Source organism: Canis aureus, chromosome 18, assembly GCF_053574225.1.
Source record: "Canis aureus isolate CA01 chromosome 18, VMU_Caureus_v.1.0, whole genome shotgun sequence".
NCBI lineage: Eukaryota > Metazoa > Chordata > Mammalia > Carnivora > Canidae > Canis > Canis aureus.
Window position 1 is genome coordinate 25,350,589 of NC_135628.1, and position 26,639 is coordinate 25,377,227.

Genomic DNA, 26,639 nt, shown 5'->3' on the forward strand with positions numbered 1-26,639 from the left:
TCGGGACCTCAAGCAGAGTAAACCATGTCATGTCATCAGACAGGAAATAATGCCATCACTGGGGGGTTGAGAATCTGAGACCAAAAGGGATCCTACTTCCATTATTGTGTGACAAAATTCCTAACAGGGGGCAGCCCGGGTGGCTCAGCGGTTTAGCGCCACCTTCAGCCCAGGGCCTAATCCCAGAGACCCGGGATCGAGTCCCACGTCGGGCTCCCTGCATGGAGCCTGCTTCTCCCTCTGCCTGTGTCTCTGCCTCTCTTTCTCTCTGTGTCTCTCATGAATAAATAAATAAAATCTTAAAAAAAAAATTCCTAAAAGGAAATGCAGGACATTAAAGCAGGCAGACAGAAGATGGGAGTGAGCTATGCCTCCTCCTTCAACACTTGTACACTGCTTTGCATTAAGCCAGGCCAACAGTGAAAGGCTCTCTCCAAACCAGCATGAGAGAGGAATCGGCCATTCCTTTTCTAGACTTAAGAAAGCACAAAGAGTGGTTTTTGTTAGTTTTTTTTTTGTGTGTGTGGTGTTATTAAACTGTAAATTTTAGCATTTGAAATGCTAACATGGGTTGAAATGCTGCCTCAGAAGTAACTACTACATATTTCTTAATCTTAAAAGCATACATTTCACTCAGTAGTAACACATCCTGATCATACCTGAGAGGCTGTGGTTTTTAGCTTTTGGATGCCATTTACCAGGTGCTCTTTCTTCTGGGATACCTCTTTTTGTTTCTTCTTCAACAGATTCTTAAACAGTGATATTTGTTCTAGAAAACTCTTTGGGGTGGTATAGTTGTGTCTTCTCTCATTCTGGTAATACCTGGTACTCATTTCATTCACGCTAGTATGAACGTGGGCCATAAAGAGGCTAATAGAATCCTTGTCCAGTGGCTGCAAACATAAACATGGTAATTCATATGAAATTCTCTCAAGTTAAAATAAAAATATAATTAAAAAAAAGAATAATCAGCAAAATTATGCCGTATTTTTTTCCCTAAAAGCCAGAACAAATTACAGGAGGATCTGGGAAGAGTTACTTATTAGTGTTTAAGAGATATCCACAGGATTAGAGAGGTAACAATAAAGCATTCAGCTTTGCCAAGTAGGGCAAAGGATTTTTATGCGCTCCACATACCAAACCCAAAAGCCAACATATAACACAAACAAAGCTTTTCACAACTTGATTTTTATCTATCAAGTGTGTGAAAGAAAAAAAATGGAGAGATTGAGACACAGTATTCTGAAAGTATTTGTGGTGTGCCTCCAAACTAAACTATAGCAGTCACACATACACACAAAGCTGAAAGTGAGAAATACAGTTTTACAAGAACCCATATGAAAATGAACAGGATTTAAAAAAAAAAACTAACAGGACTGTAAAGTATGAAAGTCATGGATTCTGAGAGAAAAATATCATTTCTATTCTCATTTGGAAAAAAAAAACCAACAGAAAACAAAAAAAAAAAATGAGTAACCTCCCTTATAAGATTTACTAGAGAACCCCCCACTATACCATTCTTTCTATTTTGTCCTCTATGACTTCTGAAGTAGTTAACTTTTTAATTTGTGGAGTCACATCTCCCTCATTTTAATGATTATTTATTGCATTCTGTACAAGATGAACCAGGTTCAATTAATCAAGGGAAGCCTAAAAATCAATTAATATGAATTAAATGAGCTACACCAACTCTTAGGAAAGTCACACATAATTTACCAAAGTGTTGTCAATAACGTTCAGACATCTTTGGGAAAATTGCACACAAGTGGCTAGTGATGCAGTTGAACGTTTCAAACCTGCACCATTAATATTACAACCAGGGTGTGAGAAGAGACAGGCCAATTCTTGTTGGTGAAAAACAACTGCTTCCAAGCGACGTCTAAACACTTCGCTTTCCAACCTCATGAAAAATCCGTGAGTAGGTTTCAAATTTGTATATATAGGATGACCCTGCATATCAAAAATCCACCTCACTAGTAACTAATGTTTTCTTTTAAAGCAAAAGTAAATACAGAATGAGGCAAATCCTGAATATTCCTTATTCTCTAGATCTGAGATATGTGTCTGTTACCCAGTAGTGGATTCAGAATCCCAACTTATAAGGAAGTTCCATAACTCCATACAAGTGAGATCCCCTGAGGGATTTTTAAAAGACTTAATAAAAAGATTTTTAAAAGAGCTGCAATATGAACATGGATAGAAATTCATTCCTGTCCTGTCTTGTTTTAATGAATGAAAAGTGAGCACATGTCTTTCTACAAGATAAATACTTCTCTGGCCAAGTAGGACCTCCTCATGTGGGGTCGGGTTGGTAGGGGAGGACCTGGCCTCTGCCCAACCATGATCCTTATGAGGAGGCTCCTAGGCTGCCCTGAAAAGCTCTCTCCAACAACAGTTTCATTTGTAAATCTGCGATGGAAGAAGTGGTTTCCGGTAGAGCTGGAAGTGGCCCGAGACAACTTGTCTCAATGGGGCAAAATAACTATTGTTATCGGGCTTAACAAAATGGCACAGCATGGGAGACTTGCAGAGCCAGGGAGCAGCTGGTTGTAATTCACACTGTTTTTCAGAAAACTCTAATCGTTCCAGAACAGACCTCTTTGATGACTGGTCTTCCCTGCATTCTCAATTTGTCACTTTCTCTTATGATAAGGTCAGTAGTGACAGCACTTCCTGACATTAACAGCTGTGGCTTTTAAAAGGGTCATTGTAGAACTACTAATTGCAGTAATTTCATTAGCATAAATTATTTATTCCGCCATTCATTTATCTCCAGTTTTCTTTTTTGGGGGGGAGAGGGGGGTAAGTGCAGAGAGGATATGGAGGCTGGAGCTGCTGCAGAGAAGGGAAGGCAATGCTGAATTTTTCGTTTTTAGAGACTCCAGTGAAGAATGTTGTTCCTGCTACATTTGGGCCCCTCGTGAAAAACCAGTGGATCCGATTCTGGAGTCATTCGGTGGCCAATCATGGTGAGAGCGACAATATAAACAAGCAAAGCGCCAGCATCACATGGTTATAAACCCAAGAGAGAAGCCCTGGACAACAGTGTTGTATTCACTGCATAGTCAGATATACACATGAATATACACACACAGATATACACACAGATATACACATGTTTTCCCCTCGCATTTAGAAAAACGCTTCATTTTTGCTCTCTTGGTGGGCTCACTATAAGTGCAAAGACAAAGCTGCTATCTGGGGCGACGGTTCTCAAGTGGTGGCAGTCCCTACCACACCAAGTACCCCAGCCTCCTGACACGAAACAGCAAATGCCCAGTGTGTCCCTGCTGTTGAAAAGGTCAACTATCAGCAACCAGCAACCAACATCAGAGGCCAACGCTGAATCAAATATCCTAAATGCTATATAGGATTTTACACCTGCCCATGACTGGCTGGTCTCAAGACTATCCTGGTCTGTACTTTTAAATTCAGACTTTCAAGAGCACCGTATTCAAGGAAAGGGACGAGGGACAAAAGAAAATGGAGATGAAGGGAAAATTATTTTTTTAAGCTTAGCTTGGGATCATTTTGTAACATGTAATGTCATATACCTGCAGTCTGCCTTGAAAGTTTCTCTCAGAAATTACTTCTATGTTTATTTTTTACAGCTTTAATTGAAGCATAAGTGATATACGAAAAACTGTACATATTTAATATCTGTTATTTTATAGTAATTCCAAACCATGGGGTTTAAAAATCTATTATTTGTACTTTTTAGCTCCTTTGGGGGCACTCAATAATAGACACTAATTAGATACTGCGGTTGTAAAATTGTTTTATTAAATAAAGAAAATGTAATGATACATAAAATGAGCAGTGCTGCACTGGAGCACTTCTAAGTTCCTCAAAGTGCTGATTCCCTCTGAGAAAAGATTCTGGAGGCAGCCAGGGATGCTGGATTTGCATCCCAGGACGCAGGGTAGATTCCCTGTTCTGTACAGTTGGGCAAATGATGGCACTTCCTGAACTGCCTTCTGTCCACAAAAATCCAAGGTTAGATTTTTGGCTCTCCTTTCAGTCTGTTTCTTTTCATCCTTGACTTGCATTCCTTTTTCAGAATAGTCAAACATTTCTACGACAGTCCAGAGCAGGATTTAAGACCGTGGTTTCTGGCATCCCAGTGCTGATGGGGCCCTTACCTGCTGAGTGATCTTGTGCTATGGCCTCCATCCCTTCACCTGCGTGGTGGGGAAGCCAAGGGATCCCTCCTTAGAAGGCTAGTGAGTGGAGGTGGTGGGCACCCCTGCTCTCGGCGACGCTAACAGTGCACCAGTGTGGGTCCCAGGAAGATGACCTCTACCAGAGAGAGCAGCCACGAGGGTTAAATGTGGAGCCCAAGAGTTTTCTAAATCACATACTTGTGTCTTGTTTGTGTCCTCGTTTCGTTTTTTTTTACTGTCTGGTGAATCTATTTTGTTAGCTTGCTTGTGTTTTTAAATTTTTGTCTCTAATTTCAGAGGCAAATTTCCAAGGCCAAGGGCAAGATCAAGTCCAGCAAAGGCCAGTCATCTTCAAGAAGAGTTTCAGAAACTGAAAAGGTAGTCTTACTGGTTCTCTGGCACAACATTCCGACAGAGAAGCAATTGAGGACGGCGGGGGCGAGGAGGTGGCCATGCAACCCAGCTATGCCTCCCAGAGCCAGCGGGACAAGGCTACAGATGTAGCTGGTTCTGGCAAGGCCAGGAAAGCCACAAAACTACGACTAAGAGGGAGTGATGCCTCCATTTGACTGACTTGGACTTTGGGCTTACCAGCAAGTACTGGTTCACAGGCAGCTCTAATTAAGAGGACTCTACTCTCAAGGTAGAGGGGATTCCTAAAGTTTACCTAACTTCTACTGCTTTTTGCAATTCTGCTCTTAATTTGATCAATATGCACAGAGAAAGAAATGTATGATAAATGGTGTATTAGTGCATATGCACAAAAGAGAGGTGGGCTGAAGAACAGGGAAGGATGTTAACAATCACATGGGCCTTTCTTCGTCTGTCTGAATAGAGACTTAAGCCAGTTTGAGATTTAGGGAGATTCAGGTTAAATTTGATTGCATCTGTGTCTGTCTGGATCTTTTAAAATGACCTCAGTACTCTTCGGGAGGAGGCTATTTCCCCCCAAGTTCCCTAAATTTTTTTGCACAAGGCTCTCCACTTTATAAACTCATACTGAACCATCCTCATTTACATTTCAAAGAAAAAACTGTGCTAAAAGTCAGTAAAAGTCAGTAAGAAAAACAGTGTTAACATACCTATCACTAACAAAGTGCTGTTTACTGCTCTTCATGCTGTCCATATCATTTTAAAAAGGAACCCAGGGAATCATTGAAGAGATCAGTCCTCACATATATACAGTAAAGTAACTTTCCTCTTTGAGGGACATTTTTCCTCATCAGATTGGCAAATGGTAGTAAAACATGCCATTCATCTGTTACCAGGCCTTGCGAAAAGTTCTGAGTTGAAGAAGTGGAGGTATTTGGAAATGAATTAATTTCATTGGAAAAGCTGATGATACTGAACTTATGGAATTACTCAGTTGTATTGCATGCAAAGGATAGAAGGTTTTAACTTGTCGGTTGGCCAATATGGCCAGAAATGATGGGTTCCTCCATGGTGCTCAGATTTTTATGAGAATGAGACTCCACCCAATGTAAATCTCACTCCTTAGAAGGCTCATCTTTTCATTTCCATTCAGTAATTTCTGCTTTCATCAGACCCAGCTGTCAAGTATGTCCATTATTCACTTTGAGTCAAAAACCAACAGCACTACTTATCTTTTAACACCCATTTCTCCTGCTTTTTTCCCTGAATGTTCCTATCTGGAACCCACGTACTTTTCAGGAAGAGCTCCTCCCCATCACCTCCTCACAGCATGTGCTACCTGGCTCCCAGGGATACCCAAGGCACCTTTCCTCCTCTCCCTGCTCACACCACGTGCCCCCATCTGCACTTCCTAACCTGAGGAGTAAGGAGTATATTTTGACACAAAGCCTTCATATAAATACCTGGTGATACTTAGTGGTCAAACTATTTTGGTCATCTGCCAGCTGTCATTTAGTTCAACACCAGGTAGCAGAAAAGTAGCACAAACCTTTCCTTAGATGTAGGCAGCCTACACCCCTGGGAGCAAAGTGTGACCTGACCGAAAAGTCTATGCCAATGCTCAAAAAAACCTCTTGCCTTTAATGAATCCTTTCTCAGTGGTTAAAGGGGGTCACCTTGGATATCTATCTTACACTCAGCAAATAAGGTCAGCTACCAGGAAGTGCCTAAATTATGCAGATACCTTTCAGTCTTAATGATGAAAATTAAAACTAAGAAAATGATCAAATTAGTGCCCATACAAAAAATTTAAAAGCTATTTTTGACCTCTGCAGAAAAGGCACCACGCATTTTTAGAAGAAGATAGACATGTTGCCCTCTGAACGATAATTGCTGCTCCTAAGCAACAAATTGGGAAGGTGGGAAAGATAAATAAGCATGCACGGCACTGCAATGAAATCATCTGGCTGATTTGTTCCCAGGCATCATTTCAGCTCAACAGAAATGGTTAAAACCCTTTTAAATTCCTATTTGACAATCAGCATCCTATAGGAGGCGTCGTGATACCACGAGATAGAGCTTAGCACCTGCCGGAGGCCTCTGGACTTAAAATGATGCAAGTCCTGCCTCATCCAGCAGATGTCAATGGTCACTGGCATATCAAAGCTCCTTCAGTAGGAATTGTTTTGGAAACTGGGACTAACTTTGCCCGACTAACTTTCCGCTTGCATCAGAGAAGCAAAGGCGAGAAACTTCAAAGAGCTTTGTGTCAAATACCAAGTGAAACCATGCTATTAGCCTTGGGTTACTTCTGTATGAGAAATGAATATTGAGACATGAAGTGCACTGGTCTTTTCTTTAGCAAACCAGTGTGATAAAATGAACTGTACTAAGCAGAATTTTGTTACTGAAAGATACATCTTGATTCTCTTCCTAATAAATTGGTATTTTGAACCCTTCTTATAATGATCAGTAGACAAAACAGGGCCCTATGTTCCAGTAGATCTTAGCAAGAGCTAGGGAAGTTTGTGGTTTAATAACTGTCATTATTCTTTGTCTTATTTAACGGTTTTTCAGATTTTAAAGTAAAAAATATCTCTGGCAGATTTTATCTAATGCCAGTGTTATCTCCAATTAAATGGGGCTCCTTTGGTTCTTCAGGGAAACACAGTGAATGTAAAAGCAATGGTTCAGACAGAAATCCACCACTCCTGGGAGGGTCTACTATTCTACTTTCCTATGCAGGAGAACAAATGTACACGGATTTCTCCAAATCTAAGAGGTGCTGTGCAATGCCTCCTGACCAGTGGAAAAAAGTGGAAATCACTTAGGAAAATCCAACTACACATTAATATTATTCACTCTTTACCCAGAACGCCAGCTGCCATTGTTTTAAATGTCCAGGTAAGTGCATCCAATGTTGAGTATAGAGACAGGCCAAAGAAAAACTTTCTGGATGTGGAAAAAACATCCAGAAATGGAAGAAATCTTTTTTTTTTCATTTCCTTACAGAAATGTTTTGAGTGTGAGCATGAGAAAAGGAGAGAGGAAGTAGAAGAATTTGAATGTCATAGAGCCCTTATATACATGATTTAGATGTCGCGCGGCAGTTCAGCATCTAAGTAGATTAATGGGTGTTTTGGAAAAGACAATAAACCACGTTACAATACAGCTAGCTGCATACAAATAATTAGTTAAGTATGTAACTATGCCCAGATTTCTAACCATCCAGCCACCAAGAGATTCAACATTCCATAAAATGTGAAAGGATGTTTTGGAGAAGTGACAGTGATGCTCTTGGAATGAAAGGAGAGCAGAGGGGGTTGTCTCTGTTTACAAGAGACTTTCAAGTGGAAGCAGACACCATTCCTTACACAGCCCCAACTCTATTTTTAGCTCTGAGAATCAGTTTTAGAGTCCGACCTATTCTAGCCTTATCACTCAGTAGAATCAGAAGACAAATCTCCCTAGGCAATGGTCCAACTACCACTTTTTCAAACTATCTAATCAGAAAGGCACTAGATACCAGTAAAACTTCATTTCTAGGGAGACTGATAACCTTCCTATTTACATTTCTTTTTTTCTCTAAATTGGGAAGTGTACTGGAAGTGTTGGGTGGGTTTTTTTTGTTTTTTTTTTTTTTTTTTAGTTTCATACAACCATTTTAAAATGTAATAGGATCTGCACATTTCATTATAGCCAAATGATTAATGTAATTTATAAAACATAAACCCATAAAACCAAGAAGCAGATACATTATTTGACTTAGGGACTGCTGGATTCATGGGGCTGATTTCTCACCCACCGATACTGTAATGAGAAAAACCACAGTTAATTGCCTTACTTTGTTAAGATCCAGCATTGCAGGACTGCGGGTGACTACTCTGTTGTGGGCAGATTTAAGGGACTCATGTTCAGCAAACCCTATACTATGGTTCAAGGAAGTAATGATCCTGGCTTTCTGGTGAATCCGTCTAAATAAGAACATGCCTGTGTGCTGTGTGTGCACATGTGTTCGCAGACCTCTCAACCTGGTACAAGGAGGTCAACCACCATTTTCCACAGAACATGGACGAACAAAGATGATCTTATCATGTTAAATAAGAGAGAGAACTTTTCCATCGGAGGTGTATTTTGGAAATTATTGAGGACTTTTGGTCAGAGTGAGTGAGTGTGTGTGTGTGTGTGTGTGTGTGTAGGAGAGAGAGGGAGGGAGAGAGAGAGAGAGAGAGAGAGAGAGTGTCAGAGGCTGACTGACACAACATACCTCAATTCCCTCGGTTTCCTCAATGAACCTCCTGCTGACGGAGACCAGGGCCTCTTGTGGCCACGCATGAAACCAGTCAATAGCTGTGCAGTTAACTATGGCTGGGAACTTCCGAGCTCTCCCTCTCAGTGTGTGACCAACGGGAGAGAAACACAGAATGATCTGTGGAGACACAAAGGGGGGCAGAAAGGGGAGGGTGATGGGTGAGCTGAGAATTCTACTGCGATGCTCCACAGTGAAAGCAAGGAGCACAGACAAGCCTGACGGAAACTACCTGAAGCACCAGAGGGGAAGGGGGCATTACCCTCCTTGCTCAACAAAGGATAAACCTGCCCCCAGGGGCCACCCCATAGTAACCTACAGAAACACTGCCATGTACTTGCCTTCCAACTGGTTCCTCTTCTTTTCAGCATTTCTAAAGATTATTATTAACAGTGAGGAATGTATTCCTTTCTATCACACAAGTAACTGTAGAGCAACAAAAAAAGGAAATACCCAAACCAAATCACCATGAGAAAATAACACCAATACTTTTCATCTTCTGTCTCCTTCCATTCTGTAATTCATCAGGTTCAATAAAACCTAGTAATTTACTTAAAAATGATTTGTATCATATTGAATGTTTACTTTGTTTTCATTTAAAATGAATCCACTTGCATTCTTCACTTTTTTTTTTAAGGAGGAAAAAATTCAGTTTATACATGTTCCTGATGAGAAAATGTTAAGTTTCTGGCTTAAACTTGAAGTTCTATTTAAGTATGGAATGATTTCAGGGTTAATTTACATCTGAATATGTTTCCACACTCTCTGTAGTGACACAGGGATTCACTTTGGCAGTGGTGCCTGAGCTTGGCTGTGACGGGGTCCACAAGCTGAATGAGGGAAGGAGGAAGGACCTCAGGAGTGACTGAGTGTCCCTTCTGGGCTTCTGAGTGTCATATGGCTCTCAGGTGAGACACCCTATGAGAAGTGCTTGCACAGAGGAGGTGTTGAGGAAGCACTCCTTTCATCCTCTCTGTTCTAAGTTCCTGTGGATTTGAGGGTATCAGGGGTAGAAGGGACGCCAGCTGGGGTAAGGTCTGAGAATGATGACCGTCCTGGTTTCCTCTTCTCTAGAATGGCATGGACTTAATATAAAACAAAGCTCGGAATTCTCTTGACTAAGTCTCTAACACTTTGAGATCGGGCAACTAATGAAATCATTTTTCAAAAGGTATATTTTTGCTTTTGACATTTAAAAAAACTTACATCACAAAAATATCCAGCATATAGGAAGCCATATAACATCTTATTGAACAGGTGTCTTCACTATGTTTATTTTATGTATTGTGGCACTTGAGAAACCAGACAGATAAATCCTAGTATTTAACATGTTTACCAATACATGAGCTGACCAGTCATGTATTCATTATATGTGAGGGTCTAGTTACAAGTTGAATAATTGCTCTAATACTCCATGTACTAAAATAACAAACTTCAGTTACTATGCAAAATTTTCACTTACATCACAGTTCTTAGGACTCTCCCATCAGCCTTCCTTTCTCCCCATACCTGAGTATTTCTTTCTATCTTAGAAGTTCGATTTCCACACCCAATTCATCTCTCATTCCTGGCAATTTTAGAAGCTTCATTTATAAATAATTATAGCAATCACAAAGGGAAAAAAGTATCCTTTGAGATCTCAATTATTTCCATCACTTCTGCATTTACTGCATTTCTCTTTCTGCTACTGGTACACTACCAGGTCTTAAGAAATTGTTAGAAAACAAAGTATCTGAGCCATGTGTGTTTAAACCTCAAGGAAAAATACTTTGTCTGAGTTAATATAATGATATCCCTTCATTATTTATTGAAAGATAATATAGATTCCTCATTGAAAGAATTATTTTTCTTTTCTACAATTTTACAGCTGAAGACTTTTTTCCCTATGTTATTTATTATGGCTCAAATAACAATCCTCCTAATGCCAGCTACATTTTACACAGAGGGCAGTTGGCAGGACATCAATGATTCTCAAAGGATTATTAGGAGCTGGTTAGAAAAGCAAATTCTTGGACCCAACCTAGACCTAAGGAATCAGAAACTCTGGATGGGGCTTGGCAATCTGTTTTCAACAAGACCTCCAGGTGACTCGCGACACCCGCAGCTATAACCTTCTGGTTTCAAATTTTCTATGGGAATACTTAAGCGAAACACTTAACATTTTCAATGCCCCTGCAGTTGGTGAAATACTCATAGAATGCAAGTCTCTTTCTATACAGAGAGTGAAATGAAAAATTTTGAGGATTTTAAATAACTTAGATAACCATGAAGAACCTAAATTCCAGTGTTTAAAACAGACTCCGGGAACTAATTTATAGAAAGATGTTCGGTTATTAGTACTTCCTAAGACCAATTCACTACTCTATAGCTCCTAGTTTTGTTAGAAATCTTGCACAGAATTTCACCTGCCATCCAGCTTTTCTTGGTAGTGGTCTTATGTGAGATTTTTCTGAGAGCCCATGCTAATGTCTGGAAATTGGTGGCTGTTCTGTTTTTGTTTTCTTTTTGAAAGATTTTATTTATTTGAGAGTGACTGCATGAGCAGGGGAGATGGCAGAGAGGGAGGCAGAAGCAGACTCCTTGCTGAGCAGGGAGTCCCAGTGCGAGGGGGGTGGTGGGGGAGAGGCTCCATTCCAGAACCCTATGATCACGACCTGAGCCACAGGCAGATGCTTAATCCAATGAGCCACCCAGGTGCCCTGTTCTGTTCTTTTCTCAAACCATCTCCACATTTTTTTTTTATTATGAGCATGGAATGGAATGTCAACTCTGCTATCTGTTCATATACAGTGTGAGTACAGGCATGTTTCTCAATTGTACTGCACTGCCCTCATCTACTAAAAAGGAGAGACCACAGTCACCTCCCAGGGTCAACAGGAAAAGATACTGATCTATAGGAAAGTTCTTGTCACAGGCGCTGAAGCCTAAATGGAGCTCCATAAACTCTATGCTGTGTTACTTTAAAAAAAAAGTTTCCAAAACTTTATAGGTAAATAAATTTGAATTGTTGCCTCAAGGAAATATCGTGTGGGGGAAAAAATCATCCTGGATAATTTTCCTGTTATATTTCCCTTAATTTCATGAGATAAACACAGCCAAGGATTTTTAAGTAATACAAATACAAATGATTTTAAAAAGGGTATTAGGTTATCGATAATTTACTTTTTAAGGTTTACTGAGGTATAACTGACAAAGTTCTAAGATATTTAAAATGTAGAATGTAAAATTTTATACACCTAGACATTGTAAAAGGATTGCAAAAGGATTCCCCCACTGAGTCAATTAACACATCCATCAACCCATATATTTATCCTTTGTTGTCACTGTTGAGAACACTTAAGTTCTACTCTCTTAGTAAATTTCAATTATACAATACAGTGCTTTCAACTGTAGTCACCACGTTATACATTAGGTCCTTAGATCTTATGCATCTTATAACTGAGAGTTTATGCCCTTCTACTAATTGCTGCCTATTTCCCCCACCCTCTGGCAATGTTACACTTATCACTTATATGTAGTATTTCTCTTTCTCCGCCTGGTTTATTTCGCTTAGAGTAATGCCCTTGAGATTCATCCGGGATGTTCCAAATGACAGGATTTCCTTCTTTTTTAAAGCTGAAAATTTATTTCAAATTTCTCTTTGTGTCCAAGTGTGTGCATGCATGTGTACATATCTCACATTTTCTTATTCCATTTGTCCATTGATGGACACTTAGGTTATTTCCATACCTCGGCTATTATGAATAAATGTTGCTATGAATGTAGGAGTGCAGTTATCTCTATGAGATAATGATTTTGTTTCCTTTAGCTATATCACCAGAAGTGAGATTGCTGGATCATGTGGTAGTACTATCTTTAAGTTTTTACAGAACCTCCATACTGTTCTCCATAGTGGCTGTACCAGTTTACACACCTGCCAACATTGTACAATGGTTCCCTTTTCTCCATGTCCTCACCAGCATGTATTAATTCTCTTCTTTTGATGAGAGCCATTATAAATGATGTGAGGTGAAAAATACCAACAGCACCTTCCATAGAGTTAGAATAAAAATGTGTATGGAACCACCAAAGACCCCGAACAGCCAAAGCAGTCTTGAAAAAGAAAAGCAAAGCTAGAGGCATCACAATTCTGGACTTCAACTTATTTTACAAGATTGTAGTGATCCAAACAGTGTGGTACTGGCATAAAAATAGATTCAAAGATCAATGGAACAGAATAGAAAATCCAGAGATGAATCCACAATTATATGGTCAATTAATCTTTGGCAAAACAGAAACTAATATCCAGTGGGAAAAGACAGTCTTGATACATGGTGTTGGGAAAACTGACAGCAACATGCAAAAAAAAAAAAAGAAAGAAACTGGACCATTTTCTCACACCATACACAAAGTAAGCTCAAAATGGATTAAAAATCTAAATATGAGACCTGAAACCATAAAAATCCTACAATAAATCACAGCCAGTAGCTTCTTTGACACTGGCTGTAGCAACTTCTTAGTTATGTCTCCTGAGGCAAGGGAAACAAAAGCAAAAATAAACTACTGGGACTTCATCAAAATAAAAGGCTTCTGCACAGCAAGTGAATAATCAACTAAACTTAAAAAAAAAAAAGCAACCTATGAAATGGGAGATATCCTCAAATGATATATCCAATAAAGGGTTAATATCCAAACTATATAAAGAATTGTTACAACTCAGCATCCAAAAACCAAAAAATGGGCAGAAATCATGAATGGACATTTTCCTAAGGACATCCAAAAAGCCAACAGACCCCATGAAAAGATGCTCAACATCACTCACCATCAGGGAAATAGAGTCAAAACTATAAGGAGATATCACCTCACACTAGTCAGAATAGTTAAAATTAACAAGTTAAGAAAAAACAGATGTTGGCAGGGACATGGAGAAACGTGAACCCTCTTACACTATTGGTGGGAATATAAATTGGTGCAGCCATTGTGGAAAAGGGTATGGAGGTTTCCGAAAAGTTAAAAATAGAACTACCCTACAACCCAGCAATCATACTACTGAGTACTTACCCAAAGGATACAAAAATACTAATTCAAAGGGATACATACACCCTGCTTTATTTATTTATTTATTTATTTATTTTTCACTCTGCTCTTTTAGAAACATTATCTATAATAGCCAAATTATGGAAACAGCCTAAGTGTCCATCAACTGATGAATGGGTCAAGAAAATGTGGAATAGGAATATTACTCGGCCATAAAAAGGAATGAAATCTTGCCACTTGCAGTAATATGGATGAAGCTAGTGTATAATGCTAAGTGAAATAAGTCAGAGAAAAGCAAATACCACATTATTTCACTCATATGTGGAATTTTTAAAAACAAAACAAATGAGTCAAGGGGAAAAAAAGAGAGGCAAAGCAAGAAACAGACTCTTAACTATAGAACAAATTCACAGTTACCCAAGGGGAAGTGGGTGCGGAATGGGTTAAATAGGTGATAGGGATTAGGGAGTGTACTTGTTATGATGAGTACCAGGTGTTATATGGAAGTGTTGAATCACTAAATTGTACAACAGAAACTATTATACTGGATGTTAACTGGAATTTAAATAAAAATCTCGCGGGGAGGGGCAGGATGGCGGAAGAGTAGGGTCTCCAAATCACCTGTCTCCACCAAATTACCTAGAAAACCTTCCAATCATCCTGAAAATCTATGAATTCGGCCTGAGAATTAAAGAGAGACCAGCTGGAATGCAACAGTGAGAAGAGTTCGTGCATCTATCAAGGTAGGAAGACGGGGAAAAAGAAGTAAAGAAACAAAGGCCTCCAAGGGGGAGGGGCCCCGCGAGGAGCCGGGCTGAGGCCGGGGCGAGTGTCCCCAGGACAGGAGAGCCCCGTCCCGGAGGAGCAGGAGCTGCACCGACCTTCCCGGGCGGAAAGGGGCTCGCGGGGAGTTGGAGCAGGACCCAGGAGGGCGGGGATGCCCTCGGGCTCCCGGGGACAGTAACAGACACCTGCGCCCCGGGAGATGCGCCGAGCTCCCTAAGGGCTGCAGCGCGCACGGCGGGACCCGGAGCAGCTCGGGGGGCTCGGGCGGCAGCTCCGCGGAGGGGGTTGCGCGGCCCGGGAGCGCGAATCCAACAGCGCATGCCCCGGAGCACAGGGCGCCGGGACACAGCCCAGGATCCAGCCTCCCCCGGGACAGGCAGAGGCCGGGAGGGCCCAGGACAGCAAGGACACTCCTGCCCGGAGCTGAGCAGATCAGCGGCCCCGTCCCGGAGCCTCCAGGCCCTGCAGACGAGACCTCCGGAGTTCCTGCGGGGGCTGAATCCAGGTTTCCAGAGCTGCCCCGCCACTAGGGCTGTTGCTCCTGGGGCCTCACGGGGTAAACAACCCCCCTGAGCCCTGCACCAGGCAGGGGCACAGCAGCTCCCCCAACTGCTAACACCTGAAAATCAGCACAGCAGGCCCCTCCCCCAGAACACCAGCTAGACTGACAACTTCCAGAGGAAGCCAAGGGACTTAAAGTACACAGAATCAGAAGATACTCCCCCGTGGTTCTTTTTTTTTTTCTTTTTTTCTTTTTTTTTGTTCTGTTTTGTTTTGTTTTGCTTTTTGATTTGTTTCCTTCCCCCACCCCCCCTTTTTTTCTCCTTTCTTTTTCTTTCTCTTCTTCTTCCCCTTTTTTTTCTTTTTCGTTTCTTTTCTCTTTCTCTTTTCTTTCCTTCTTTCTCTCCTCTCTTTTTCTCCTTTTCCCAATACAACTTGCTTTTGGCCACTCTGCACTGAGCAAAATGACTAGAAGGAAAACCTCACCTCAAAAGAAAGAATCAGAAACAGTCCTCTCTCCCACAGAGTTACAAAATCTGGATTACAATTCAATGTCAGAAAGCCAATTCAGAAGCACTATTATACAGCTACTGGTGGCTCTAGAAAAAAGCATAAAGGACTCAAGAGACTTCATGACTGCAGAATTTAGAGCTAATCAGGCAGAAATTAAGTCAATTGAATGAGATGCAATCCAAACTAGAAGTCCTAACGACGAGGGTTAACGAGGTGGAAGAACGAGTGAGTGACATAGAAGACAAGTTGATGGCAAAGAGGGAAACTGAGGAAAAAAGAGACAAACAATTAAAAGACCATGAAGATAGATTAAGGGAAATAAACGACAGCCTGAGGAAGAAAAACCTACGTTTAATTGGGGTTCCCGAGGGCGCCGAAAGGGACAGAGGGCCAGAATATGTATTTGAACAAATTCTAGCTGAAAACTTTCCTAATCTGGGAAGGGAAACAGGCATTCAGATCCAGGAAATAGAGAGATCCCCCCCCTAAAATCAATAAAAACCGTTCAACACCTCGACATTTAATAGTGAAGCTTGCAAATTCCAAAGATAGAGAGAAGATCCTTAAAGCAGCAAGAGACAAGAAATCCCTGACTTTTATGGGGAGGAGTATTAGGGTAACAGCAGACCTGTCCACAGAGACCTGGCAGGCCAGAAAGGGCTGGCAGGATATATTCAGGGTCCTAAATGAGAAGAACATGCAACCAAGAATACTTTATCCAGCAAGGCTCTCATTCAAAATGGAAGGAGAGATAAAGAGCTTCCAAGACAGGCAGCAACTAAAAGAATATGTGACCTCCAAACCAGCTCTGCAAGAAATTTTAAGGGGGACTCTTAAAATTCCCCTTTAAGAAGAAGTTCAGTGGAACAGTCCACAAAAACAAGGACTGAATAGATATCATGATGACACTAAACTCATATCTCTCAATAGTAACTCTGAATGTGAACGGGCTTAATGACCCCATCAAAAGGCGCAGGGTTTCAGACTGGATAAAAAAGCAGGACCCATCTATTTGCTGTCTACAAGAGACTCATTTTAGACAGAAGGACACCTACAGCCTGAAAATAAAAGGTTGGAGAACCATTTACCATTCGAATGGTCCTCAAAAGAAAGCAGGGGTAGCCATCCTTATATCAGATAAACTAAAATTTACCCCAAAGACTGTAGTGAGAGATGAAGAGGGACACTATATCATACTTAAAGGATCTATTCAACAAGAGGACTTAACAATCTTCAATATATATGCCCCGAATGTGGGAGCTGCCAAATATATAAATCAATTATTAACCAAAGTGAAGAAATACTTAGATAATAATACACTTATACTTGGTGACTTCAATCTAGCTCTTTCTATACTCGATAGGTCTTCTAAGCACAACATCTCCAAAGAAACGAGAGCTTTAAATGATACACTGGACCAGATGGATTTCACAGATATCTACAGAACTTTACATCCAAACTCAACTGAATACACATTCTTCTCAAGTGCACATGGAACTTTCTCCAGAATAGACCACATATTGGGTCACAAATCGGGTCTGAACCGATACCAAAAGATTGGGATTGTCCCCTGCATATTCTCAGACCATAATGCCTTGAAATTAGAACTAAATCACAACAAGAAGTTTGGAAGGACCTCAAACACGTGGAGGTTAAGGACCATCCTGCTAAAAGATGAAAGGGTCAACCAGGAAATTAAGGAAGAATTAAAAAGATTCATGGAAACTAATGAGAATGAAGATACAACCGTTCAAAATCTTTGGGATGCAGCAAAAGCAGTCCTAAGGGGGAAATACATCGCAATACAAGCATCCATTCAAAAACTGGAAAGAGCTCAAATACAAAAGCTAACCTTACACATAAAGGAGCTAGAGAAAAAACAGCAAATAGATCCTACACCCAAGAGAAGAAGGGAGCTAATAAAGATTCGAGCAGAACTCAACGAAATCGAGACCAGAAGAACTGTGGAACAGATCAACAGAACCAGGAGTTGGTTCTTTGAAAGAATTAATAAGATAGATAAACCACTAGCCAGCCTTATTAAAAAGAAGAGAGAGAAGACTCAAATTAATAAAATCATGAATGAGAAAGGAGAGATCACTACCAACACCAAGGAAATACAAACGATTTTAAAAACATATTATGAACAGCTATACGCCAATAAATTAGGCAATCTAGAAGAAATGGACGCATTCCTGGAAAGCCACAAACTACCAAAACTGGAACAGGAAGAAATAGAAAACTTTAACAGGCCAATAACCAGGGAGGAAATTGAAGCAGTCATCAAAAACCTCCCAAGACACAAGAGTCCAGGGCCAGATGGCTTCCCAGGGGAATTTTATCAAACGTTTAAAGAAGAAACCATACCTATTCTCCTAAAGCTGTTTGGAAAGATACAAAGAGATGGAGTACTTCCAAATTCGTTCTATGAGGCCAGCATCACCTTAATTCCAAAACCAGACAAAGACCCCACCAAAAAGGAGAATTACAGACCAATATCCCTGATGAACATGGATGCAAAAATTCTCAACAAGATACTGGCCAATAGGATCCAACAATACATTAAGAAAATTATTCACCATGACCAAGTAGGATTTATCCCTGGGACACAAGGCTGGTTCAACACCCGTAAAACAATCAATGTGATTCATCATATCAGCAAGAGAAAAACCAAGAACCATATGATCCTCTCATTGGATGCAGAAAGCATTTGACAAAATACAGCATCCATTCCTGATCAAAACTCTTCAGAGTGTAGGGATAGAGGGAACATTCCTCGACATCTTAAAAGCCATCTATGAAAAGCCCACAGCAAATATCATTCTCAATGGGGAAGCACTGGGAGCCTTTCCCCTAAGATCAGGAACAAGACAGGGATGTCCACTCTCACCACTGCTGTTCAACATAGTACTGGAAGTCCTAGCCTCAGCAATCAGACAACAAAAAGACATTAAAGGCATTCAAATTGGCAAAGAAGAAGTCAAACTCTCCCTCTTCGCCGATGACATGATACTCTACATAGAAAACCCAAAAGTCTCCACCCCAAGATTGCTAGAACTCATACAGCAATTCGGTAGCGTGGCAGGATACAAAATCAATGCCCAGAAGTCAGTGGCATTTCTATACACTAACAATGAGACTGAAGAAAGAGAAATTAAGGAGCCAATCCCATTTACAATTGCACCCAAAAGCATAAGATACCTAGGAATAAACCTAACCAAAGATGTAAAGGATCTGTACCCTCAAAACTATAGAACACTTCTGAAAGAAATTGAGGAAGACACAAAGAGATGGAAAAATATTCCATGCTCATGGATTGGCAGAATTAATATTGTGAAAATGTCAATGTTACCCAGGGCAATATACACGTTTAATGCAATCCCTATCAAAATACCATGGACTTTCTTCAGAGAGTTAGAACAAATTATTTTAAGATTTGTGTGGAATCAGAAAAGACCCCGAATAGTCAGGGGAATTTTAAAAAAGAAAACCATATCTGGGGGCATCACAATGCCAGATTTCAGGTTGTACTACAAAGCTGTGGTCATCAAGACAGTGTGGTACTGGCACAAAAACAGACACATAGATCAGTGGAACAGAATAGAGAACCCAGAAGTGGACCCTGAACTTTATGGTCAACTAATATTCGATAAAGGTGGAAAGACTATCCATTGGAAGAAAGACAGTCTCTTCAATAAATGGTGCTGGGAAAATTGGACATCCACATGCAGAAGAATGAAACTAGACCACTCTCTTGCACCATACACAAAGATAAACTCAAAATGGATGAAAGATCTAAATGTGAGACAAGATTCCATCAAAATCCTAGAGAAGAACACAGGCAACACCCTTTTTGAACTCGGCCACAGTAACTTCTTGCAAGATACATCCACGAAGGCAAAAGAAACAAAAGCAAAAATGAACTATTGGGACTTCATCAAGATAAGAAGCTTTTGCACAGCAAAGGATACAGTCAACAAAACTCAAAGACAACCTACAGAATGGGAGAAGATATTTGCAAATGACATATCAGATAAAGGGCTAGTTTCCAAGATCTATAAAGAACTTATTAAACTCAACACCAAAGAAACAATCCAATCATGAAATGGGCAAAAGACATGAAGAGAAATCTCACAGAGGAAGACACAGACATGGCCAACATGCACATGAGAAAATGCTCCGCATCACTGGCCATCAGGGAAATACAAATCAAAACCACAATGAGATACCACCTCACACCGGTGAGAATGGGGCAAATTAACAAGGCAGGAAACAACAAATGTTGGAGAGGATGTGGAGAAAAGGGAACCCTCTTACACTGTTGGTGGGAATGTGAACTGGTGCAGCCACTCTGGAAAACTGTGTGGAGGTTCCTCAAAGAGTTAAAAATAGACCTGCCCTATGACCCAGCAATTGCACTATTGGGGATTTACCCCAAAGATACAGATGCAGTGAAACGCCGGGACACCTGCACCCCGATGTTTATAGCAGCAATGGCCACGATAGCCAAACTGTGGAAGGAGCCTCGGTGTCCAATGAAAGATGAATGGATAAAGAAGATGTGGTTTATGTATACAATGGAATATTACTCAGCTATTAGAAATGACAAATACCCACCATTTGCTTCAACGTGGATGGAACTGGAGGGTATTATGCTGAGTGAAGTAAGTCAGTCGGAGAAGGACAAACATTATATGTTCTCATTCATTTGGGGAATATAAATAATAGTGAAAGGGAATAGAAGGGAAGGGAGAAGAAATGTGTGGGAAATATCAGAAAGGGAGACAGAACGTAAAGACTGCTAACTCTGGGAAACGAACTAGGGGTGGTAGAAGGGGAGGAGGGCGGGGGGTGGGAGTGAATGGGTGACGGGCACTGGGGGTTATTCTGTATGTTAGTAAATTGAACACCAATAAAAAATTTAAAAAAAACTGAAAAAATAAATAAATAAATAAATAAATAAATAAATAAATATCTCAAACAACCAAACAAAAAACAATAAAAGGTGTAAGGTAATATCTCATTATGGTTTTGATTTGGATTTCCATGATGATGAGTGATGTTAAATACCTCTTCATGTACCTGTTGACCATTTCTGGATCTTCTTCGAAAAAATGAGATTCAGGTCCTTTGTCCATTTTTCAATTCGGTTGTTTTTTTGCTATTTAGTTTTTTGAGGTCCTTGTATATGTTGGATATTAACCCCTATTGAATGTGTGGTTGGCAAATTATCTTCTCCCATTCATTAGGTTGTCTTTTCATTTTACTGATGGTTTCCTCTGCTGAGAAGAAGCTTTTAAGTTTGATACAGTCCTACTTGTTTATTTTTGGTTTTGTTGTCTTTGCTTTTGTTGTCAAATCTAAAAGATCATCACCAAGACTTTCTGCAAAGGATCTTACCCTCTATGTTTTCTTCCAGGAGTTGCAGCCTATTTTATCTTCGAATCTTGAACCCATTTGGGTTGATTTTTGATTTTGCACATGGCCAGCCAATTTTCCCAACACTATTTACTCAAAAGACTGTCCTTTTCTCACTGTATAGTTTTGGCTTCTTTGTCGAAAATTAATTAACCATATAAGTATTGGTTTATTTCTGGGCTCTCTATTCTGCCTCACTGATCTATGTGTCTGTTTTTATGCCTATACCACACTGTTTTTTCCCCCAGATTTTATTTATTTATTCATGAGAGACACACAGAGAGAGGCAGAGACACAGGCAGAGGGAGAAGCAGGCTCTCTGTGGTGAGCTTGATGCGGGACTTGATCCCTGGACCTTGGGATCACAACCTGAGCCAAAGGCAGACTCAACCACTGAGCCACCCAGGCATCCCAATGCCACATTACTTTGATTCCTATAACTTATTAATGTAGCTCAGAATCAGGAAACATGATGCCTCCAGTTTGGTTCTTTCTCAAGGCTGCTTTAGCTATTTGGGATCTTTTTTGGTTTCACACAAATTTCAGGATATTTATTTCTATTTCTGCAAAAAATATCACTGGAATCTTGGTAAAAATGCACTGAAGCTGTATATCATTTGGGGTAATATTTGTACTTCAATGATACTATATTGTTGTGCAATCCACAAGCACAGAATATTTTTCAATTTCTGTCTTCAATTTCTTTATTATCTTAGTATTTATTTATTTAAATAAGATTTCTTTTTTTTTAAATTTATTTATTCATGAGAGACTCAGAGAGAGAGAGAGAGAGAAATGCAGAGACAGGCAGAGGGAGAAGCAGGCTCCATGAAGGGAACGTGACGCGGGACTCAATCCTGGGTCTTCAGGATCACGCCCTGAGCCAAAGGCGGCACTAAACCGCTGAGCCACCCGGGCTGCCCATCATCTTAGTTTTTAGTGTAGACATCTTCTATCTCCTTAAATTTGTGAATGTCCTATTTTCTCAAATGCTTTTCCTACATCTAGTAAGATTATCCTTTGATTCCTTCATTTTGTTAATATGGTGTATCATATGGATTGATTTGTAGATGTTGAACCATTGCTATAATCAATCCCACTTGATCATGGTGTGTGATTCTTCTAGTGTACTATCAAATTCAGTTTGCTCCTATTTTGTTGGGGATTTTCCTATCTTTCTGTCAGGGATATTGGCCTGTAATTTCTTTTCTTGTGACATCCTTGTCTGCTTTGGTATCAGTGTGATGCTGGCCTTGTAAAATAAGTTTCTAGCTCTTCAATTTTTTGGAAGAATTTGGGAAGGATCAGTATTAATTCTAATTTAAATATTTGATAGAATTTACCAGTGAAAGCCATCTGGTCCTGTATAACTTACCTATGAAATAACTTCAATCTAGTAGGATATGTGCATAAATACTCATTTTATTTCTTAGGGGTCATTAGTTAATACCTGAAATACTCCAATAGAAACTGCAGAGGCTAGGGATGCTTAACCAGCATTTCCCATTTCTAATGGAAAGCCACACCGCAGAGATGGCTACCTGAGCTCTTAGCTAACTTCTTTCATCAACATAAATGGCTAACTAGTTAGCATCATGAACACTAGATTTGATTTTTTTTACTGACGAAATGAATAGTGTTTAAGGTATCTGAGGAAAATGGAAATATTATACTTCTACCTCCACTGCTATATGAACAAAAGAGGAAAGTCTATCAGACATTATAGTATCCCAACAATTATACCCTTGGCTTTTTAGACTTTTTGACCAGTCCTGTGGTAAACAGCTTATAGAAAGGCTGTTTTTATATCATCCAGTAAGAGTATCAGCTGAATCCTACCATGAGAACATTGCCACAACTGTCCCAAAGGATCTTTCCAGTAAGAGCTATTCAATTTCCTAAAAGAACAGAGCTAAAATTATAGTAAGCTTACAGAGCTGGTTTTAAAATTTTAAGACCCATGTTATGTGCTACGCACAAACTCTACGTGTATTCGAGTTCAGTTTCAGACTTCCTTTTCTTGAGTTGACATCCTGTGGGATAAGAGCTACCCCACCCCAGAACAGGTACCATCTACCTGTAAGGACTGAAGGTCACTGAAATATACACCTCCTCCAAAATAGTTCCTGACAACTGCAAATGACCAAATTGGCTTCAGTTAGCTCCCAGCAGTGGAATGAAAGAAAAGTCTGCTAAGAAAATAAAGTTAAAAATGCCTCAGACAGCTCTGCTGCATTCTGAAAGCAAATTCTCACAAGTAAGAAGCAAACCCTAAAATCACCATCTATGTATTTCCTATAGCTCTAACATTTGGACGTCAGAATCTTGTTTTTGGAATCCATACCATAGAATTTTCTATCCCCTTTTTCCTGTACACAGGTGTTATGACTCATTGGCAATAACCCATTTTTCATTGTGCTTTGTAATATGTTTCCATTTCTTTTGGATAAGATTCCATCATAAGGATGTATTTATTTGTATATCACTAACAGGACTCAGTCCATTTCCTCTTGTAATGGAAATTTGAATTGCTACCATCACTCTGTATTTTTTTCCAGTTGATATATTCTCAGATAGAAGTAACCCTCCCACATATTTACTTCAGAAGCTTCTATCCATAACTTAGGTTTGCATTTATCCTCAAAAGTCTTTTTCAAGAATGATAAGATCTGAATCTTACTAAGAGAATCCTCTTGGGAATGCAAGTTTAGTGTACAAATTCTTCCCTTATTTGACTGTTTTAGTACCATTTTATCATTCTTATATTTTCCCTTATCAACCACCATCAAATAGCCTTTTAATTTCAATTATTCTCATGCAATCCAATAGCATCTTCATCATATACACAGTCAATACATTTTTATATTTTATTTTTAGGTAACATACAATGATATAATTCGCACATCCTTTTATTTATGAATATTGGTATCAATTTTTATAAGAGGTAACATTTTACAGTATGGAGTTTTTGTTTGTTTTTTAGAGGGGGAAAGAGGCAGAGGTAGATGGAGAGAGAGGATCTTAAGCAGGGTCCAGGCCCAGTGAGGAGCCCAATGTGGGGCTTGATCTCACAACCCTGAGATCATGACCTGAGCCTATATCAAGAACTGGATACTTAATGGACTGAGCCACCCAGCTACCCCTATGTTGGGGAACTTTATTTCTTTTCTTAAAAAACAAAACTCTTCATAAATTCATAAAGAATTGTATGTGGAATCCCCAAAGAGAACAAGAAGCAAATCCATTCCTGAGGAGTAAAGACAGTAGGAGTTATATTTCCCTCTATATACTTTGAACACATATATCTTCTATATGTTCCTGAAGGGTGTATTCCTTCATCTTAGACACCTTGCTTAATGCCCGGGACTGAACTATCCACATACTACTTTTCAGGCCAGTCTGCAACTCCATACAGTAGTATAATAGTGCTTTGTTTTTATTTTTAAATAGACAACTGGTACCTAATGAACTCCTGAATAGGCCCATATTTGAACCACGTCGTGCAAGTTTTTGGCTAATGGTGTATGCTGCTCTGCTAGTAGCATTTCTGCTGACACTAGGTGGTGACTCCACGTGCAGTTCCAAGAACAAGTGACAAGTGAACAGTGACACACGTGCAGTTCCAAGAACAAGTCCCATATCCAAATGTAAGCAGAATGCGACATATGTGACCATGTTTTTCAAAATGCAAAGTTTTTTCAATTTAAGTGGATAAATCCTTTAGTCTTGGATTAAGTCCTTCACTGCTGGTATTAATAATTTTCTTTTATAATATAAAATAAGGGAGTTCACATCTACAAGAATAGATGTGTTTGAGATACTTCTCAATCCTCTCTCCCCTTCAATGAAATCTTTCTTGTCTTATCTTTTGTTATCTTATATTCCCCTTACCGCTCGTGTACATAGTTTTAATTGTATGCTCAGTTGGCTTGATTTGGAGGTTCACGCTTGTCTTTCCAAAAGTGAGGTAGCCAGGTGCTGGATCTTGCTCACTATCCTATGCCCTAGGATCAGCACATCATAGACACTCAGTAAATACATGCAGAGGCTCAGCATATAGATCAAGGAGTCAACAGATGGCAATGTGAAAAATTCTGAGCAATATGCAATTTTGATATCTGCATCCTAATTTGTTTTGAAGTTTTGCTCTTTTATGAAATTTCAACAATAGTGGACCTCAGATACAAAATACCAGGTTACCACTTTCATCTCTCTCTGATGTTCTTTGCATTTCTTTTATATAAATACTATCAAAAAGTGCAAGGACAGGAGGCAGGGTACTATAATCTGAGACATGTGGTCTTGATGAGCATAACACTGATGGCGGCAGAGTCTGGCAGGGCCTGAGATTGGTGCCAGACAAGAGAGCGTGTATTGTTTTCCATTAACTCAAGTTTCAGGATGAGGGGCAGGAGGGATACAAGACAGTGCTTCTGAGTGATAAAGCCATCCTGGGTGGTCATCTACATGAAGGAAAGGAGGCTGGATGCTCTGCTTGTTCACTACATGAAGATCTGAAGAGATGAGACTTCACCATCATGCAAGGATAAGGTTTTGCAACATGTGATTTTTCTACCAGATGGGTTAAGTATTTGAGCTTTTTATATAAGATCACAGACATATCATGAAAGTTACCTGTATGAGTAGTGACTTGTGGTTTGTGCTCTGTCCTTCTGTGTTACTCTGCTGCCTCAATGGAAGTTTTGCTCAACATCTCAGCTGAGACTGTCAGCTCCCTAGATATCCTGTAAGTGAGCCAAGAGCGCATCACCAGCTCATCACACTGTCTGCTATCAAACCCCACATGGAAATTGCTCTTTATTCTGCCCAAGAAGGAAGGAGGAGGTAGAAAAGAGAGGGAGGAGAGTGGAGGGAGAAGAGGAGCTCAAATGGGGCCTGTGGAAAAATAGGAAACCAAGAAAAATTTAGAAAGCATCCAGCAGATTTAAAGGATTCTTTAATTCCATTGAAGTATCTAAGAACCTGAAGAAAGGGACAAAAACTTCACACTTTCAAGAGTCTAGAAGGAATGTTATAAAAACCCCATAATAGGAGAATAGGCTAAGATTTTAAAAAAAGATAAAACAAGGAGAAGAGTGAAAGGATATACATGATAAAATACAACATCTTTTCCTAAAAATATTAAAAATATCTTAAGCCTACATTTCATCCAATGTAATGATGGAAATCTTAATAATGGGAAGCTAAAGGCATTTCCATTAAAATAAAAAATAAGACAAGGACACTAATACTGTCACTTAAAAGTTTTAAACGGCACGCAAAAATTATGGCTATTATAATACTCAGAAAAGAAGTAATTATTAGAAAGGAGAAGTAAAATTTTGAAGGTTATGTAACTACTCAACAAACTCTAGAGTAAAAATGCAAAATCTACTGGACTGTTCAATGAACTGGCTGGTAAAATAACAAATAAACCATCTATCCATCCATTCCCTCCCTCTATTCAATGGCATTCTTAAATGCCAACCATGATCTGTGAGAAAATTTGGCAAGAGCAAAAAATAATATAAAATACTGAGAAAGAACTTAAGAAATGTGTA

The 26,639-nt window shown here is 39.7% G+C and overlaps 1 protein-coding gene across 1 annotated transcript in view; it reads right to left on the minus strand.

The window, feature by feature from the left end:
- Positions 1-26,639, minus strand: part of DNAH11 (dynein axonemal heavy chain 11) — a 324,061-nt gene that overhangs the window by 111,181 nt on the left and 186,241 nt on the right. The window contains 2 exon segments of the mRNA XM_077856567.1: positions 660-893; positions 8,803-8,964. Of these exon segments, the coding sequence (XP_077712693.1) occupies positions 660-893; positions 8,803-8,964 (396 nt within the window).